This window comes from Elgaria multicarinata, chromosome 10 (assembly GCF_023053635.1).
Source record: "Elgaria multicarinata webbii isolate HBS135686 ecotype San Diego chromosome 10, rElgMul1.1.pri, whole genome shotgun sequence".
Classification (NCBI taxonomy): Eukaryota; Metazoa; Chordata; class Lepidosauria; order Squamata; family Anguidae; genus Elgaria; species Elgaria multicarinata.
In genome coordinates this window covers 58,163,721-58,181,448 of record NC_086180.1, presented here as the reverse complement: position 1 = coordinate 58,181,448, position 17,728 = coordinate 58,163,721, and the positions used below count along the sequence as shown (strand labels likewise).

Here is a 17,728-nt window from a genome sequence, read left to right as displayed (position 1 = left end):
TAGGATTCCAGCATAATGGAAAGAAAACCCAGCATATGTCACTTTTACAGCACAATCCTATGCACGTTTACTTGGAAGTTAGTCCTATTGTGTCTAGTGGGGCTTTTTTCTCAGTTAAGTGTATATAGCAGGGGTGTAGAACCTCCAGCCAGCAGGGCCCTCCCTGCTGGCCCCCACAGCCTCTTTGGGTTCCAGGAGGTGGGGCTTAGGATTCAAGCCCCAGTCCTCCATGGGCATCCCTGCTGCTAGTGCCAATCTCAGATTGGAGATAGAAGCAGGGATACAGGTTGGCCTGGTGAAGAGTGCAGTGGTCATGCTCTCCCTGCAAGGTAGACCAGATGAATCCCCAACTAGCCACCCAACCACCCACCTTCAACCAGCAAGCACTGGCCTGCACTAGGAGTTACCTTGAAATAAACATGCCAACTTTGAAGCTTTAAAGCAGTTTATTTAGGGAAGGTAAAATAAATAAAATGGGGTTTAAAAAAAGGATAAAAGGAATAAGAGCAGCAATGCAGTAAAATTCAATAAAACAGAGCGCCTTCACCAATTACACCCTAGCAAAATAACAAAACCTGCCCTGATCTATATTTTACCACGTATAGGGCCTCCCCTCCAGTCAGTTAGCCCTAGCAGCCCCACCTCATGCAGTAAGGCCACCTGGGAGACAACGCCATTTTCAAAGCCCTTCTTCTTATCCCCAAGCCCTGGCTGGCTTGGCTGATGGGTCTCTGCTAATCATGAGGCGAGCTTCTCCTCCTAGCCCCCTCCCTGGCAGGTCTTGCTTTCCCACTGAACCAACTGAAATCAGTTTTCCCCCAGTTAGCCGCAGCCTTGAGTCTCAGGCCTGGCTCCAAGGGTTTGAGATAACATACGACCAGGTGCTGTCTGTGTATTTTGTTAGCTAACCCTGAGCTGATGAAATTCTTTTAGGGAGACTGGAAATAACAGGGTCCTGTTCTTCACAGGCCTAGGTGTCTTTCTCCTTGTCTTTTTCCAGAATGAAGGAAAAAAGGGGGTGGCTATCAGGAGAAGGGGTCACACCTCCTGATGTCATCCAGCCTACTGCGATGGGCAGGGTGGAGTGTTTTTCAGCACCCCCATCCCAAAGCAGTTCTGTACCCATGGTATATAGCTGCAATCCTATATACTTATCTGAGAGTAAAACACATTGAACTCAATAGGACTTGCCTCAGAACAGATGTTAGATTAGATTCAACTCAGCTCCTGACTAGGTGCTTCGAAAAATCCTCCTCGTACCGATTTGGAAGCTGTCTGCTTCAACCCGGACACCAAACCCAAGCTGATGATCTGCACCAATTCAATTTTTATTCATTACATTTCTATACTGCCCAAAAGCCAAAGCTCTCTGGCCGGTTAACAATAAATTTCAGTCAAATCCTCTGTTGAAAACAACCATGATCCCTGCGGACCTCCAATTTCTATTTCCCTTCTCAATGGGATTCCCAAGCTATTTAAAATTAACAGCCTAAAGAAGAAAGGGTATGTACGCTTTCCGACACTTTGGATAGTCCTTAAAGTTTCTCAGGTAATATTCATGGCTCAAGACAGCAGACAGAGCCTGACTAAAGACAACATAGGCCACAACCAGCCACCAGGTGAAATTGTTCAATCCAAACGTGACGGCCATAGAGATGTATATCAGGAGCTCAGCCAAGTAATGCGGGCCAGACACCATTTCAAACCAGTCGCCAAAGGGAATGCTGTGGTTCAAGTGAACCACATTTCCTGAAAACAAAAAGGAAACACAGTGGTTAGCCTTGTCTAGCTGAGCAGCCAGGTTGAAATACCACTAGCTTCCCCCAGTACCTTTATGATTTGCAGGCAGGAAGACTTAAGTAAAGTTTAAATCACTTCCTTCCTACCAGTGGAGACTGGTGGCTCTGATGTCAGTGGGATGGCAAATCTGCTCCAGGTTTCAGCCAGAAATCTATCCAAGGTGTTTGGATTGCTCCTTCAGAGTTCTGGCTGAAATTCGGAGCTGATTCACCGCTTCTCTGACATCAGAGTCACCAGCCTCCACTGCTTCCTGCTAACTATATCCCACAACATTCCAGATTGAGCAGTAGGTTCCCTTCTAACTGGACCTGTCTCAGGGGCTCAACTGTACCTTGGCCGACAGGAGGGATAGCAATCCAAGAAGCCAAATTAACCCAATTTCAGTTCTTTTTAAAGCTAGTCAACACCACCTGCTTCAGTATAGCCAGTTCTGTGCCTTGCTTTCTTCAACCACAAAGGAAGAAAGCTTTTAGTGGGGACCTCCTTCCCCACTTTATACATGAGTCAGATACAGCTGCTGTTGTCATGTGTCCGATGGGCCTAAATGTTTGAGGGATAGACTGTGGATGTGGCAAGTGCTGTAGTAATTGTTGACCTTGGAATGAATACATCCGCATACACACACAAAGTGGACTAGACAGGCCGCAAGATAACTTACCTGATTTATTTTTTCTAAGGTTAGCTAGAATCACATGACATCTGTGTTGGTGGAGAGAGGCCCAAATGAACATCAGGAGTCCTAAGACATGGTACCAGCACACTGTGAGCTGGTAAGCTTTCCCTGAATTATGCAGAAATAGGATATATTGATTTACTTAGAACATTTATAAAATTCAGACATCAGGGTCGTATACAATGAAACATTATCATACCACAGTAAGAGGCAGCACAGAAACAATGGAGAAGTGTTATATACATTTAAAATGACTGGGTAAATAAGGATGTTTTAACCAGGCACCTAAAATCTTGTAAAGGAGGCACCAGCTGCACTCCCTCAGGGACGGTGTTTCAAATCCTGGGCATCACTATTGGGAAAGCCTTCTCCTTTGTAGTTACATAGCATTTCTACAAGGACCAGAATCTAATATCTATATATTTTTTCAAGTAGTTATCCCAAGCATTTCATCCAATTATAGGTCTCATCTTGGAAGATGCTGTTATGTCAGGTTCAAGGTACAGAAAGTACCACATTCTGCTCTAGAGTCCCGGTATACAACCACACCTGTACAGTTGCTAAGCTGTTCTTACTCTCTTATGTGGGGGCGGGGCGTTGAACCTCTTTCAGCTCAAAGGCTGAAATCCATTTCAGAGAAGCTCTCTGGGACCACATTCCAGTGGTGGGAAGAGCTGATGGCAAAAGGGGTGGGGCCAAAGTGCCAAATACGCCGAAGTATCAGTATGTTTTAGCTTAAGGCTGGTATTGCCAGTAAATAAGCCTTAGGTATTTCAGCCTTTTAGCATGGGGACGGGGGGACGGGGACGAGAAACCACATGGGAAGGGTGTGTGGTCTTCTGGGGATCCCTGGAGGGGTGGATTAAGATCCAAGGTTGAACAGATTTAGACTGCGGGCCTGAGTTTCAGCATCCCTAATCCAATGCAAGCAAGATGACTGGTGGCAAAGAATTAAGTAGCATCTGAGCTAAGAGGACTGGCACATCAACACTCACAGCAATGAATGCAATCCTATGCATGTCTACCCAGAAGTAAGTCCTATTGAGTTCAATGGGACTTCTAGGTAAGTGTCTGTATAGGATTGAAGCCTAACAACCTTATTTTATTGGATCTGTCTGCAGAACTGGTAACTAATGTGGAGACTGTTACATAAAGGGCATTTTAATGAAGTAGTAGCCCACAGACACTTGTAAAAATCTCAAGAATTTTAGTTTGTATCTAACACGGTGCATTTCTTTATAAATTGGAAGAAAAAAAATCCCACCACGGCAATGTGCACTACCCCAAAACTCACAGAAGCAGTACAGATCTCTCCCCCCACCCTCAATTCTTCTGTGAAAAATATTTGTGGCTTAAAACCAATGTGCTTACACAAATTACATGCAAGGGTAATGCAATGAAGTTCTACTTAATTAACTATTTCAAACCAGTTTGAGCAAATGTTTAGTTGGTCCTAATAAATGGTGGTTGTGTTTCACTTGTGGCTTCCTACACTGGAGGAGTCTTCCCATCACTGGTGCTTGAGAACCAACAGAAATGGAGGCTCACATGTAGAAACAGGCCCACAATATTAAGGTGAAAAAATATTTAAGGACACCACAATCTGAAGAGCCTGTCCTAAGTGCAGAAGTAGATTCTCCATGCCCATGAAAACCACTTGATCCAAGATAGCACATGAGAGAGATATGAGACATCAGGCATCCTATCCTAAATCTGGCATTTGAAGTACACCCAGGATTCAGACTTCAAAGCATTTACTATCCTAAATTCAGCAGGGTTACATGCATATGGATTGTCTTGCAGTAGAATGAACAGACTACAGGTGGGAGATCATGCTGTTTGTTTTAATGCTCATCTATGTAAAAACACTTCCTGCAAGCAAAAGATTAGTACAACAGGAAAGGGTGGAGCTACCTCTTTCCCTGATGTGCTTGTTTTATGCTTGAAGGGAACTTGTTTTGTTTCAGATGGAGCAGCACTCAGAAATTAGTCCAGTACATGCCACGGATTTCAGGACTCTCCCACCAACACCGGTTCATTTGAAATGGAAGGGCCATAGCTCAGCAGTCAAGCACATGCTTTGCACACAGAAGCTCCTAGGTTCAATCCCTGGCCATCTCTAAGGAAGGTTGGGAAAAGACCCCAAACCCTGGGATCAATCAGTGCCAATAGTGCTGAAGAAGATGGACCAATGGTCTGACTCACCCAGGGAGATCACTTGCTACACTCCCATGTTCCATTTTGCTGTGATGTTTAGACTGGCCTTAGACTGATCTACTCCAGTGGAAGGAAACGAACAAACAATTGCTTACCTTCCCTGACATTGGCTGGCACTTGACTTATCACTGTTAAGCCCACCAGAACATAGTAGCAGAGCCCAAAGCAGTACTGTACAAGATGCAGGACACCGCTGGAGAATACGCTGATGTGAAGACACTCTCTTAACCGTCTACAGCTGTTTAACCAGACCAAAAGGCATACCAGGAAAGCAGATGAACACTCGCCACCTAGAAATCCAACACAGGTTGCTGTGTCTACAACTGCTCGCTTCAACCAAACATACCAAATTCAGCCACAATGACATTATCATTAGAAGACAGATAAAACAGCAGGATTCATAGAGAAAGCTCAAGTTAGCATGCAGAAATCTAAGTCCTTAGAATATCGGTAGAACAAGTCTTAGTTTAGGGCATTAGACACTTTAGAAGTTGTTTCTTTACTGCACATTTAGCTTTCATCTGATCAGAGCAGTAAATAGTCTGAAAGAAAAGAATTTCTTCCACCCCAGTTGCAAGACATGAACTTGCCACGAAATTATTCTAGGGCAAAATTTACCAATTCAGAAAGTGTTACAGCTTCCTGTGATATGGTAGGAATTGATAACTAAAGTGCAAGATTGCATGTCTGAATGCTCAACATCAACAAGGATGCCCAGCGTGTGAAAAGCTGTGGGGAGGGTTCAACCCTAGCCATTCCTTGGACATGCAAGGAATTATTATTTTACATGAAAGAACATTCAAATATAAGCACACACACCGCCCCATCTGCATTCTCAAGTGGTACAGAATTACCTATATCAGGCATTGCCATCTCAAAAGTAAATTCAGATAGGTAGCAGTGCCAAAAGGTACAACTGCGAATATCTTCTGCTCAAAAAGTAAAATGTGCTAGTGGGAATACAAAGATTGTACCTTCCTATTAGAAACAAGAGTTCATACCATTCGCAGAACTGTCCTTGAGGTCGTACAATATTCCATTAAGAACACTGAGCAAGTCCTGAAGCCAAATAGGAAAGGACCATGATGCAGGTAGGCTTAGGATAAGCAACAGTAGCAGGAAGCCGTTCCAGGTCACAGACACAACATAGAAGTGAGTGAACCACCTGCAGAAAGAAGCATCGTCAACTTACTATGTTACCTGCCAAAAGGATGACCAAATTCTCCCTGTCTCAACAGTCTACCAGCTTTCCTTCATTTGGCATGGCCTCCACACAAGAAATTTTACAACACTATCTGGCACCATTCAATGGCACAGAATAGCCAAAAGTCAACTGTTGACTCACGTGGCAGCTGTAAGATGTTTCTTTGCTACTTTCATTGCGCTGCTTTGCTCATCTAACATGGAAACCTACAATAGGAAGGCCCCACTGAAACAAGTAATAGGAGATTCGGGACAGACAAAAGGAAGTTCTTCTTCATACACTATGGAATTCACTACCACAAGATGTAGTGACGGCCACCAATTTGGATAGCTTTAAAAGGGGGTTAGACAAACTCATGGATGATAAGGCTATCAATGGCTCCTCCTCCTGATAATTATGTGCTACCTCCAGTATCAGAGGCAGTGTGCCTCTGCATACCAGTTGCTGCAAAGCATAAGAGGGAGTTTGGAATTGTGCTCAAGTCGTGCTTCTGGGCTTCTCACAAGCAACCCATTTGTAACGGTGGGAACAGAATGCAGGTCTATATAGGCCTTTGGTCTAATTTAGTATGCTCTTCTTACGCTTAGCACAGAATATATGCCTTAATTTCAAAGTAAATGAGATTGTTTCACGTTCATACAGTGAAACTATTTCTAGACGTTTAGTAAAGTTTAAACAGGTTTATCCAATCTGCCTGGAATTCTGTCCAGGACATTTCTTTTTTTCTACCCAGATACAAAATAGTAATCCAATTTGTTCATTTTCTACTAACGATATAATTAGGCTGCAATCCTATGTTCAAGAGTAAATCCTGCTGAATTTAGAGAAATTTGCTTCCTAGCAAATATTCATATAGGGTCAGGTGGCCTGAATGTGTTCCATTGCTTCCAGTTATTGTGAAGCCATAAGCAAAACTGGCATTGCATTTGTACACCAATATGGACATGCTTAAAGCTACTACTAAAGCCATGGTGGAGGAGGAATGGTTTAAAGGCAGGACACATAAAACAAGAAATTTCCCTCCTAGGTAGGGATATGTCTTTTTATTTATGGAGAACCTTGAGGATATTGCAGGCCTCTTCCCTGACTTTTCACAGCTTATAAACATACACAAACAAGAGCTGCAACAAAAAGTTGTAGCATGAAGTGCTTCTGCCTAGGGTGCTGGCCAGCCAGCTATACCCACTTCCAGAATATTTATTAAACTCAGTATTTAATTTATTATACTCCATTCCACCCCCAACTCCCACCAAGCCAGCATTCCATGGCTGCATAACATACTGTTCCCATACTTTTGAAACTAAGTTTCCCCAAGCCTGCTGAAGCCTCCCTGTAGTGCATGGATGATGCCACTTGGCAATACAAGGATTAGCAGTCCGATAATGTGTTTATTACATTTCTGTATCTAACTAAAGGAGATATTTTGGCCTACAACTCCCATCAGCTATCACCATTGGCTATGCTAGTTAGAGCTGATGGGAGTTGTAGGACAAAAATCACCCACCCCTGCTCTGGAGGGAGGGAGAAAGTAATTGTCTTGATCTTATACATTTGCATCTGCAAAAGTCCACAAAAAGAAATGAGTCAGTCATTAAGTTGCTGCAAGACTTAACCCTGATCCTGCCAAGTGTTAAGACTGATTTTAATCGCACATCAGGCTCAAATACGTGACGAAAAGATGCTCCTTATCCACACTAAGCAGTTTTCGAGGGCTGGATGTGGCCCCTCAATGATAGGAAGTACTCTGCACATGACCAGAAGCACCGCAGCGACAGATTTACGGGCGTCCCCCACCCTACTGAAAACAGCATCCGTGGCTGCGCCCTGGGGGTCAGAGCAAGGCAGCAACCTACAAGCAGAGACTCCCTCGGGCAGGCTGTTCTCGGAGCCCCTTCATTCACCTCTTGGGCACGTCGAAGATCTGCAGCCGGACAGAGCGCTGCCCACAGCCGGTCTTGGTCTTCCCGTAGCGAATCAGATCTTGGAAGATCCCCGCAAGGCTAAGTGAGGCCGACCCAGGTGGAGGTTTAAGCTGCGGCAACCGCAGAGCCAGCAGCGCGGCGAGAAAACAGGCGGCGAGTATCAGCCAAACCAAAGCCATCGTAGGAACAACTGCGCATGCGCGAGAGCTCCGCAACTCCCCCCCCCCTTCAAAAGGACGGGCACCAATCAGCTCTTTGCCTTCCACCAGCCAATGGAAACGAAGACTAGCAGCCGCGGGCTGTTCTTCGTCTTGTCTTTACACAATTGACCAATCAACATAAACAAAGAGGGTTTGGACCCGCCTTTAAACTTTATATTTACCTATTTGCGTCGAAACACGTCTCTTTCTTTCTTTCTTTCTTTCTTTCTTGGTTTTGCTGTCCGCTACTCACAAAATAAAGACGATGATGGTTCTCTCGCCCGAAGAGATAAGTCAAGTTGAGGTTTAATGGTTATTTTCTGAAAACCTCCCTGTCCGATATCTACTTAATTCTTTTCCCCCCTTCGTCCCCTGGGTGGAAGTGTAAGCTGTTCATAGGAAGCAATGGGAAAAATCAGATATTTTAACCGAACTGTGGTTAACAAATGTTTGACGAAACAGGGGAAAAACTTAGATCTTATTTCATGTGGACAATGTAGTGATTTTTTAAAAAAGTTTTAACACGTTTAAAAAATTGCCCTCCAATGCCAATAGAGAGCATTATCCCCTTACTGCTATGGGAAGGACTGTGTGGCTTTAAACGGTCCTGCGATGTAGTTGTTGTTGTTGTTGTTGTTGTTGTTGTTGTTGTTGTTGTTATTATTATTATTATTATTATCTCTCGCTCATGGCGGTTTTTCTAGACGAACATGACGGGTTTTGCCAAGTCATGCTGGGTTGTTGGTTTTTTTGGTGTTTTTTTTACAGATTCAGGAATTTCCTGACAACTGAGCATGTTTTAATTATAACTGCTTTCTGCATGTTAGAGAGAAGAGAATATTATGCCACCTTAAACTCAATTCTGGTCTGGAAGTACCTTTGATTTGGTGCCTTCTGTTTTAAGATGCCTCAGGCTCCGAGGGGAGGGGGTGGCGGAAGGCTTACTCCTCATTTGTATGTATAAACATTCACTGATATATGTAGTTTTAGGGGGACGGTGTAAAAGCCGGAACGGAACAGGCCAGAACGACCCCATTATATTAAAAAATCATACCAAAAACAGTGGCATGTGTTAGCAACACTTGGGAACAATAATTTAGGACTAAAACCATTGCAATATTATATCACTATTAACCCCAGAACTCCCAAAACAACATCCAGAACAGAATGGGATGGCCGGAACGGCCACTTCTGAATGAGCGATATCAACCAAACTCACCAGTTATGCGTAACTCCATGGCAGGGATGCAAGAAGCCACAAAAAGTGCAAAGAAACTGTGTTCCGATACCCGTTCCGCACATAGTGCATATTGAGCAAAATGGGCCGGGACAGCAGCTTCCAAGTAAGGTATGTTAACCAAACTCACCAGACACACATTACTAGGTGAGTCCGATATAATAAGCTCCAAAAATTGCCCCGGAACCACGTTCAGATACCCATTCCGGGCAAAAGAGCATATTGCGCAAAACGGGCTGTAACGGCAGCTTCCCGATGAGATAAGTCAACCAAACTCACCAGACGCATATGACAAGGTGGAATATAGAAAGCTCCAAAAGTTGCCCTGAAACCACGTTCCGATACTCGTTCCGGGCAAAAGCCCATATTGCGCAAAACGGGCCGTAACGGCAGCTTCCCAATGAGGTAAGTCAACCAAACTCACCAGACGCACATGACAAGGTGGGACAAATATAGAAAGCTCCAAAAGTTGCCCCCAAACCACGTTCCGATACCTCTTGGTGAGTGTTATATGTGTTTGGTGAGTTTGGTTGACTTACCTCACTTGGAAGCTGCCGTTACGGCCCGATTTTCACAATACAGGCTTTTGCCTGGAACGGAGATCGGAACGTGGTTTCGGGGCAACTTTTGGAGCTTTCTATATCTGTCCCACCTAGTAATGTGCATCTGGTGAGTTTGGTTGATTTACCTCACTGGGAAGCTGTCGTTACGGCCCATTTTGCACAATACGGACTTTTGCCCGGAACGGGGATCGGAACGTGGTTTGGGGGCAACTTTTGGAGCTTTCTATATTCCACCTTGTTGTTATTTTTATTATTATTATTATTATTATTATTATTATTATTATTATTATTATTTATTTATATAGCACCATCAATGTACATGGTGCTGTACAGAGTAAAACAGTAAATAGCAAGACCCTGCCGCTTAGGCTTACATTCTAATTAAATCATGGTAAAACAATAAGGAGGGGAAGAGAATGCAAACAGGCACAGGGTAGGTCATAGGTGTCTGGTGAGTTTGGTTGATTTACCTCACTTGGAAGCTGCTGTTACGGCCCATTTTACGCAATATGGACTTTTGCTCAGAACGTGGTTTCGGGGCAACTTTTGGAGCTTTCTATATTTGTCCCACCTTGTCATATGCGTCTGTTGAGTTTGGTTGACTTACCTCATTGGGAAGCTGCCGTTACGGCCCATTTTGCGCAATACACGTTTTTGCCCGGAACGGGTATCTGAACGTGGGTCCGGGGCAACTTTTGGAGCTTTCTATAATTGTCCCACCTTGTCATGTGCATCTGGTGAGTTTGGTTGAGTTACCACATTGGGGAGCTGCTGTTATGGCCCATTTTGCGCAATAGGGACTTTTGCCCGAAACGGGGATCGGAATGTGGTTTGGGGGCAACTTTTGGAGCTTTCTATATTTGTCCCACCTTGTCATATGCATCTGGTGAGTTTGGTTGACTTACCTCACTTGGAAGCTGCTGTTGCGGCCCGTTTTGCATAATACAGACTTTTGCCCGGAACGGGTATCTGAACGTGGTTCCGGGGCAACTTTTGGAGCTTTCTATATTTGTCCCACCTTGTCATGTACATCTGGTGAGTTTGGTTGAGTTACCACTTTGGGAAGCTGCCGTTATGTCCCATTTTGCACAATAGGGAGTTTTGCCCAGAACGGGTATCGGAATGTGGTTTCGGGGCAACTTTTGGAGGTTTCTAACATCTGCCCCACCTAGTTATGTGCGTCTGGTGAGTTTGGTTGACTTAACTCATTGGGAAGCTGTCGTTATGGCCCATTTTGCGCAATACAGACTTTTGCCCAGAATGGGGAGCGGAACGTGGTTTTGTGGCAACTTTTGGAGCTTTCTATATTTGTCCCACCTTGTCATGTGCATCTGGTGAGTTTGGTTGAGTTACCTCACTTGGAAGCTGCCATTACGGCCCATTTTGCACAATACAGACTTTTGCCCGGAACGGGTATCTGAACATGGTTTCTGGGCAACTTTTGGAGCTTTTTACATCTGTCCCACCTAGTTATGTGCGTCTGGTGAGTTTGATTGCCTTAACTCATTGGGAAGCTGTTCTTTACGGCCCATTTTGCGCAATATGCACTATGAGCGGAATGGGTATCGGAACGCAGTTTCTTTGCACTTTTTGTGGCTTCTTGCATCCCTGCCATGGAGTTATGCATAACTGGTGAGTTTGGTTGATATCGCTCATTCAGAAGTGGCCGTTCCGGCCATCCCATTCTGTTCCGGATGTTGTTTTGGGAGTTCTGGGGTTAATAGTGATATAATATTGCAATGGTTTTAGTCCTAAAATCAGATTTTAGTCCTAAAATCAGATTTCTCTGATTTCTCTGGCCCGCCATATTGTACCCCAAGCAGGTACACTATTCCGTTTAGGGGCGCCTAAGTGTTTTAAAGCCCACGGCGCCACCCCACTCCCAGGAGTATTGCTCTGTTGAGTTTGGGATAGAGATCTCTGAATAAAGGAAAGTAAGCCGGCGGCGATGCGCCCAGACCCCGAAATGAAGACACAAGACAACAGTGCTTTAGTTGAATAAGGACTACTGTTTTATTTACCATTGGTATTTAGTGCTGGGTGACCATATGAAAAAGAGGACAGGGCTTCTGTGCCTTTAACAGTTGGATTTAACACAGGCACTCGGGAAAGCTCAGCACAAGGCCAACCAGAGGTCCACTGGACTCCTCTCCCCTCCAGCTCTCCCCATCCCTCCTGGCTACCCACAGACACTGCAGGACTTCCTGAAGCCTCCACATGCACAAGGAGCCACCTGTCCTCTTAGAGAGCCACTCTACCCTGCCGTAGATCTACTGTGGTAATCTAAAACAGCTGGAAATGTCCATTTCTGGCCACTTAGTTTACAATAGTAGATCTAGGTCAGGACAGAACGGATCACTAGGATGATGAGCGTGCACAGAGGCCTCAGGTAAGTCCCATGGGCGGGTGGGGAGAAGCAGCTGGCCATTGGACCGAAATGGCCATCAGGCTGAATTGGCTGAGTCAGGCCAAGACAGCCCAATCGTGTCCCATACCAAATTCGGGGTGAGGTGGACATGAATAGGCCCCCTTTGACTTGGATTTTGGGTTCAGACCCAAGGCGAAGCACACCCCTGCTATTCTTCACCCCTCTAATTGACACTACACCTGTTTATGCACCTCTTGATCCAATGGGGCAACTTTTATTACTGGCTGGCTGCCCATGAAGGGCTACGCAACCCCAGGTCAGTGCGGAGTAGGCAAAAAAAAACCCTGTGGGCCCCCAGCCAATCTGGGCCCACAAAGGGGAAAAAAATCCTACTCAGCCCCAAACAATTGGCGACCAGCCAGACTCACACTGATATCTGCAGGCAGTGGGCAGGTGCCAGACACGGGAGAACTAGCGCAAGGATGAGGGATACCTGGCTGAGTCCCTCTTTCCTCTCAGCTGGCCGCATGAAGCTTCTGCAACCAGCCTGCCAACTCCCCGTTTTTCTGGCCGACTGGGGGCAGAGCTGCACCCCTGCCCCATGTGTAGCAGAGGGGGGTGAGGTGCAATTGCACTGAGACCCCATCATGAAGACATGGGACCCCCAACACTTGGGTTTGATAAAGGCAACACCTGTGTAAACCTTTAGACCTGTCTTCTCCAACCTGCTGCTCTCCAGATGGGTTGGACAACAACTCCCATCATCCCCTGGTTGTTATAGTCCAACACAACTGAAGGGCACCTGGTTGGGGGAGGCTGCTTCAGAGGATCCTCAACAGGCCAGTTTTCTTCTATGCATCTACCTCCCATCCCTCTAGTCCAGGGAAGCTGTAGTCTGAGTCGCAGAGGCCTTCTCTTCCTGCCTCAGCCACACAGGCCCATGTGGCCAGTGAGGAGCAGAGGCAGGCCTGCCCATGTCACCACTACCCTGGCCTTGTAGTTCTGGGTGAGTGAATGGTGCAGACCTAATGCAGTGTTCCTGCTCCAATTCCTCAAGCCTTCTGGTCCTGATAGCTGGGTCTCAGACAGCCCCCGCCTTTCATCCTGTCATAATGGGCTACGATGTTTCCAAACCTCTTTCCCATTGTCTGAGGCTCTGCCCACCCCAATTCACCTCGGAGACTGATTTAGACTCATGGCAAATTTGACGCATAGCAACTTGGCCCACTTCGGATTCAGTTCCGAATTTGAAGCAGCCCAAGCACAAGGCCAATACGGAGTTCATTGGACTGCCCCCTCCTCCTGCATGCCCCCTCCCCTCCCGCTCATCCCTTCCCCTCCTGCTTGCCCCTGAAGCCTCCAAAGGCACAGAGGAGCTGCCCATCCTTATCGAGAGCCGCTCTGCTCTGAGGTAAACTACAGCAGCTGGTAATGGCCATTTTGGGCCATCGTAGTTTACAGCAGTACATCTCCAGCAGGTCAGACTCCCTAAGAGGATGGGCGGCTCATTGGTGTGCCCAAAGGCTTCAGGTAAATCCCGTAGGCAGGCGAGGCTCAGCGGCTGGTCATGGGGCCAAATTGTCTCAAAGTGCTTCAGCTGAGTCAGACCGAGACAGCTCATTTTGGCCCCGAACCGGATTCGGAGCATGGCGGGCTGAATCGGCCCACTTTCACTCAGATATGGGGTTAAGACCCCAGGTAAAGCATACCCCTACGCTTCACCCATCTTACCCATGCCGTACCTATATCGGCACCTCCTGATCCAATGGGGCAAGTTTTATTATTGGCTGCCTGCCCATGAAGGCTGCACAACCCCAGGACAGTGTAGAGTAGGCAGGAAAAAAACCCCATGGGCTCCTGGCCAATCAGGACTCACTCAGGGGAAAAATTCCTACTCGGCCCCAATCAATTGGCCACCAGCCAGGCTCACACTGTTCTCTGCAGGCAGCAGGCAGGTGCCAGTTATGTGAGAACTAGCACAAGGATGAGGGACTGCCTGGCTGGGCCCTTCTTTCCTCTCAGCGGGCTGCATGAAGTTTCTGCAACCAAGCTGTCATCTCATGGCAACTCGGCCCACTTCGGATGTGGTTCTGAATTTGAAGTGGGCCAGCTATTTGCGGTTTCCCAGGCACCCATGGGCGCCCACAGGCACTCCGGAAAGCTGGGCGCAAGGCCAACCAGGAGTGCAAGGGGCTCCCCTCCCCACCTGCTCGCCACCTCCCTCGTCCTTGCCCACTGACACCACAGGACTTACTTGAAGCCTCCACATGCACAGGCGAGCCACCTGTCCTCTTAGAGAGCCACTCTGGCCTGCCGTAGATCTACTGTGGTAATTGACAGCAGCTGGAAATGTCCATTTTTGGCCACTTAGTTTACAACAGTAGATCTATGGCAGGACAGAGCGGCTCACTAGGATGATGGGCATGCACAGAGGCTTCCGGTAAGTCCCATGGGCAGGCGAGCAGGTGGGGAGCAGCAGCTGCCCATTAGGCTGAATTGGCCCCTTCAAATTCAGAACCAGATCCAAAGTGTAGTGTCAGTTACAGGGGTGAAGAACAAGGATGTGCTTCGCCTTGGGTCTGAACCCAAAATCCAAGTCAAAGAGGACCGATTCACGTCCACCTCACCCTGAATTCGGTATGGGACCCGATTGGGACGCCTTGGCCTGACTCAGCTAATTCAGCCAGATGGCAAATTCGGCCTTAGGGCCAGCTGCTGGCCCCTCCCCACCTGCTCACCACCTCCCTCGTCCTTGCCCACTGACACCACAGGACTTCCCTGAAGCTGCCACATGCACAGGCGAGCCACCTCTCCTCTTGGAGAGCCACTCTGGCCTGCTGTAGATCTACTGTGCTAATCGACAGCAGCTGGAAATGTCCATTTTGGCCACTTAGTTTACAACAGTAGATCTACGGCAGGACAGAGTGGCTCACTAGGATGTTGGGCGTGCACAGAGGCTTCAGGTAAGTCCCGTGGGCGGGCGAGCAGGTGGGGAGCAGCAGCTGGCCAGCTGGCCCAATCGGGTCCCGTACCAAATTTGGGGTAAGATGGACATGAATCGGCCCACTTTGACTTGGATTTTGAGTTCAGACCCAAGGCAAAGCACATCCCTGTTCTTCACCCCGCTAAGTGACACGACACCTGTTTATGCACCTCTTGATCAAATGGGGAAGTTTTATTATTGGCTGCCTGCCCATGAAGGGCTGCACAATCCCAGGTCAGTGTGGAGTAGGCGAAAAAACCCCATGGGCTCCTGGCCAATCAGGACCCACACAGGGGGAAAAATTCCTACTCGGCCCCAAACTGGCGACCAGCCAGGCTCACACTGATCTCTGCAGGCAGTGGGCAGGTGCCAGACACAGGAGAACTAGCACAAGGGTGAGAGACTTTCTGGCTGGGTCCCTCTTTCCTCTCAGCTGGCCACATGAAGTTCCTGTGACCAACCTGCCATCTCTCCTTTTCTCTAGCTGGCTGGGGGCAGAGCTGCACCCCTGCCCCATGAGTAGCAGAGGGGGGTGAGGTGCACTTGCACCCAGACCCCATCATGAAGAGATGGGACCCCCAACGCTTGAGTTTAATAAAGGCAAGACCTGTGTAAGCCTTTAGAGCTGTCTTCCACAACCTGCTGCTCTCCAGATGGGTTGGACAACAACTCCCATCATCCCCTGGGTGGGGTATTATAGGACTTTAGTCCAACACATCTGAAGGGCACCAGGTTGTGGGAGGCTGCTTCAGAGGATCTGCAACAGGACAGTTTTCTTCTATTCGTCTACCTCCCATCCCTCTAGTCCAGGGATGCTTTCGCCTGAGTCGCGGAGGCCTTCTCTTCCTGCCTCAGCCACGCAGGTCCACGTGGCCAGTGAGGAGCTGAGGCAGGCCTGCCCATGTCACCATCACCCCAGGCCTCATAGCTTTGGATCGGTGGATGGTGCAGGCCTCCAGAGAAGTTCTCGGCCCTGTTCCCTCGAGCCTCGTAGCCTTGAAAGGCAGGTCTGAGGAACCCCGAGAGTGACCTCAGGATCCTCACCAAACCCCTTTCTTCTTTCCTCCTTTTACTAGCACTACATCTGCCATAAAAGAGGAGGCTGGCTTCTGCTTCGTTTCCCACCTCCTCCACAGCCCTGCTTGCAAATCCTTCAGGGGATGCTGTACCCCTTTTCAGAAGGATGGATTCCATCCTCCTGATGCAGGGGTGGGAAGTGGGGCTGGAGACCCAGGGCAGGAAAAAGAACCTGCTCCAAGGGGACCTTTTCCCCTTTCCCCTTTCCCCTAGCCTCGGCCATCTGCTTCAGACCTCCACTGGCAGGGGTCCAAGCTCCTCCTGGACCTGAATGCCAGTGGGCTTGTCTGTTCTTTCATGCTAGCTCACTTTCTCCCAGGTGAATCGGGAGATCCAGAGGCTGCGAGCTGAAGTGCAGCCTATGCAAGAGAACCGGGAGATGCTTGCTCCCACGCAGACCACACCTCCGTGCCACTTCTGCCCATCCAGGAAAGGCAATCTGCATTTTGCTGCTGGAGACAGGGGCCCTCCATAACACCCCAAACATGAGACGGTGACCCCAGAAAGATCCACATGGGATCTCCCCTCCTGCTGGCGTCTGAAGAAGAAACTTGTAAGTGCAACATCCCTATCTTTAATAATACCATCTTCCTTGCCAAGCCCGTTCCGTTTCACATCCTATGAGATTGGACTTCCAGGAATGCCCCAGCACCACACCTGGGGGCCCAGCAATCGCTATCCCCAGAGGTTGCAGATGGGGTGAGGGAGTGAGAGACAGAGTGAAAGGAAGCAAAAGAGAGATTGCGTTAGGGATGTGTGGTGGCAGGGTGGCCCACAGGAGAACTTCTGACGTAAAGCAGAGCACTTGAGCCATCTCATGGGTGGGCGGCTGGGATTATTGAGATATCTGGACCCGGGAAGAAATCAGGAACCATAACCTTAAGGATATTTTAGGGAAGATCTGCAAAAGGAGTTTCTTGGGATCAGTACAAGAAATGGAGGCAGAACCAGAGAGGGCACAAATGAAGAGCAGCTGAAGGAGGTGGCATCTCAGACAACCAGGCATGGCACACCATGTAAAATGAAGTGTGGTCTGCAATAAAGCTGCCAATGGGACAGTGAAACCTGAGAAGAAACAGAATGGATCCAGGGTGGATCTGCTAGAGCATGAAATCTCAAGGTTTCAAGGCATGAACTGATGTCCCATATCTGGGACTATTTCCGAGACAAACGTTCCATGGCGATTCTTCCAAGAGCTCCAAGGAACAGTTAGAGCATGATAGCAGAGGCCCAAAGATAGCCCCAAACCAAAGGAAATTGGTGTGTGACCTCATGACAGAGATAGACTTGTGGTAATCTTTGCAATGTTGCAAAAGTCCTGCAGATTCAACAGAATGTAGAGACAAAAAGACTTCTCACGTGGAAAGCAGAACTCAGGGATGCAGACATCCAGGTGACAAGGAGGGCACAACACTGCAAGATGCGTTCTGGGCAGAGGCGTGAGGTCCAGCCCTTCTAGAACCAGCCTCAGGAGCCGCATGTGA

General features: G+C 47.7%; 1 protein-coding gene across 2 annotated transcripts; it reads right to left on the bottom strand.

Moving 5' to 3' along the window:
• Positions 1-451: 451 nt before the first annotated feature.
• On the bottom strand, positions 452-7,995 carry SRD5A3 (steroid 5 alpha-reductase 3). Of its 2 annotated transcripts, XM_063135726.1 has the most exons (5): positions 7,796-7,995; positions 5,692-5,855; positions 4,786-4,980; positions 2,459-2,581; positions 452-1,749 (listed from the first exon to the last, which is right to left on the bottom strand). In XM_063135726.1, exons 1-5 carry the CDS (start codon positions 7,993-7,995, stop codon positions 1,490-1,492), a joined length of 942 nt encoding a protein of 313 aa, XP_062991796.1. In that variant the 3' UTR covers positions 452-1,489. The 2 variants fall into 2 exon arrangements, with proteins under 2 accessions (XP_062991796.1, XP_062991797.1); XM_063135727.1 differs by lacking the exon at positions 4,786-4,980.
• Positions 7,996-17,728: the final 9,733 nt, after the last annotated feature.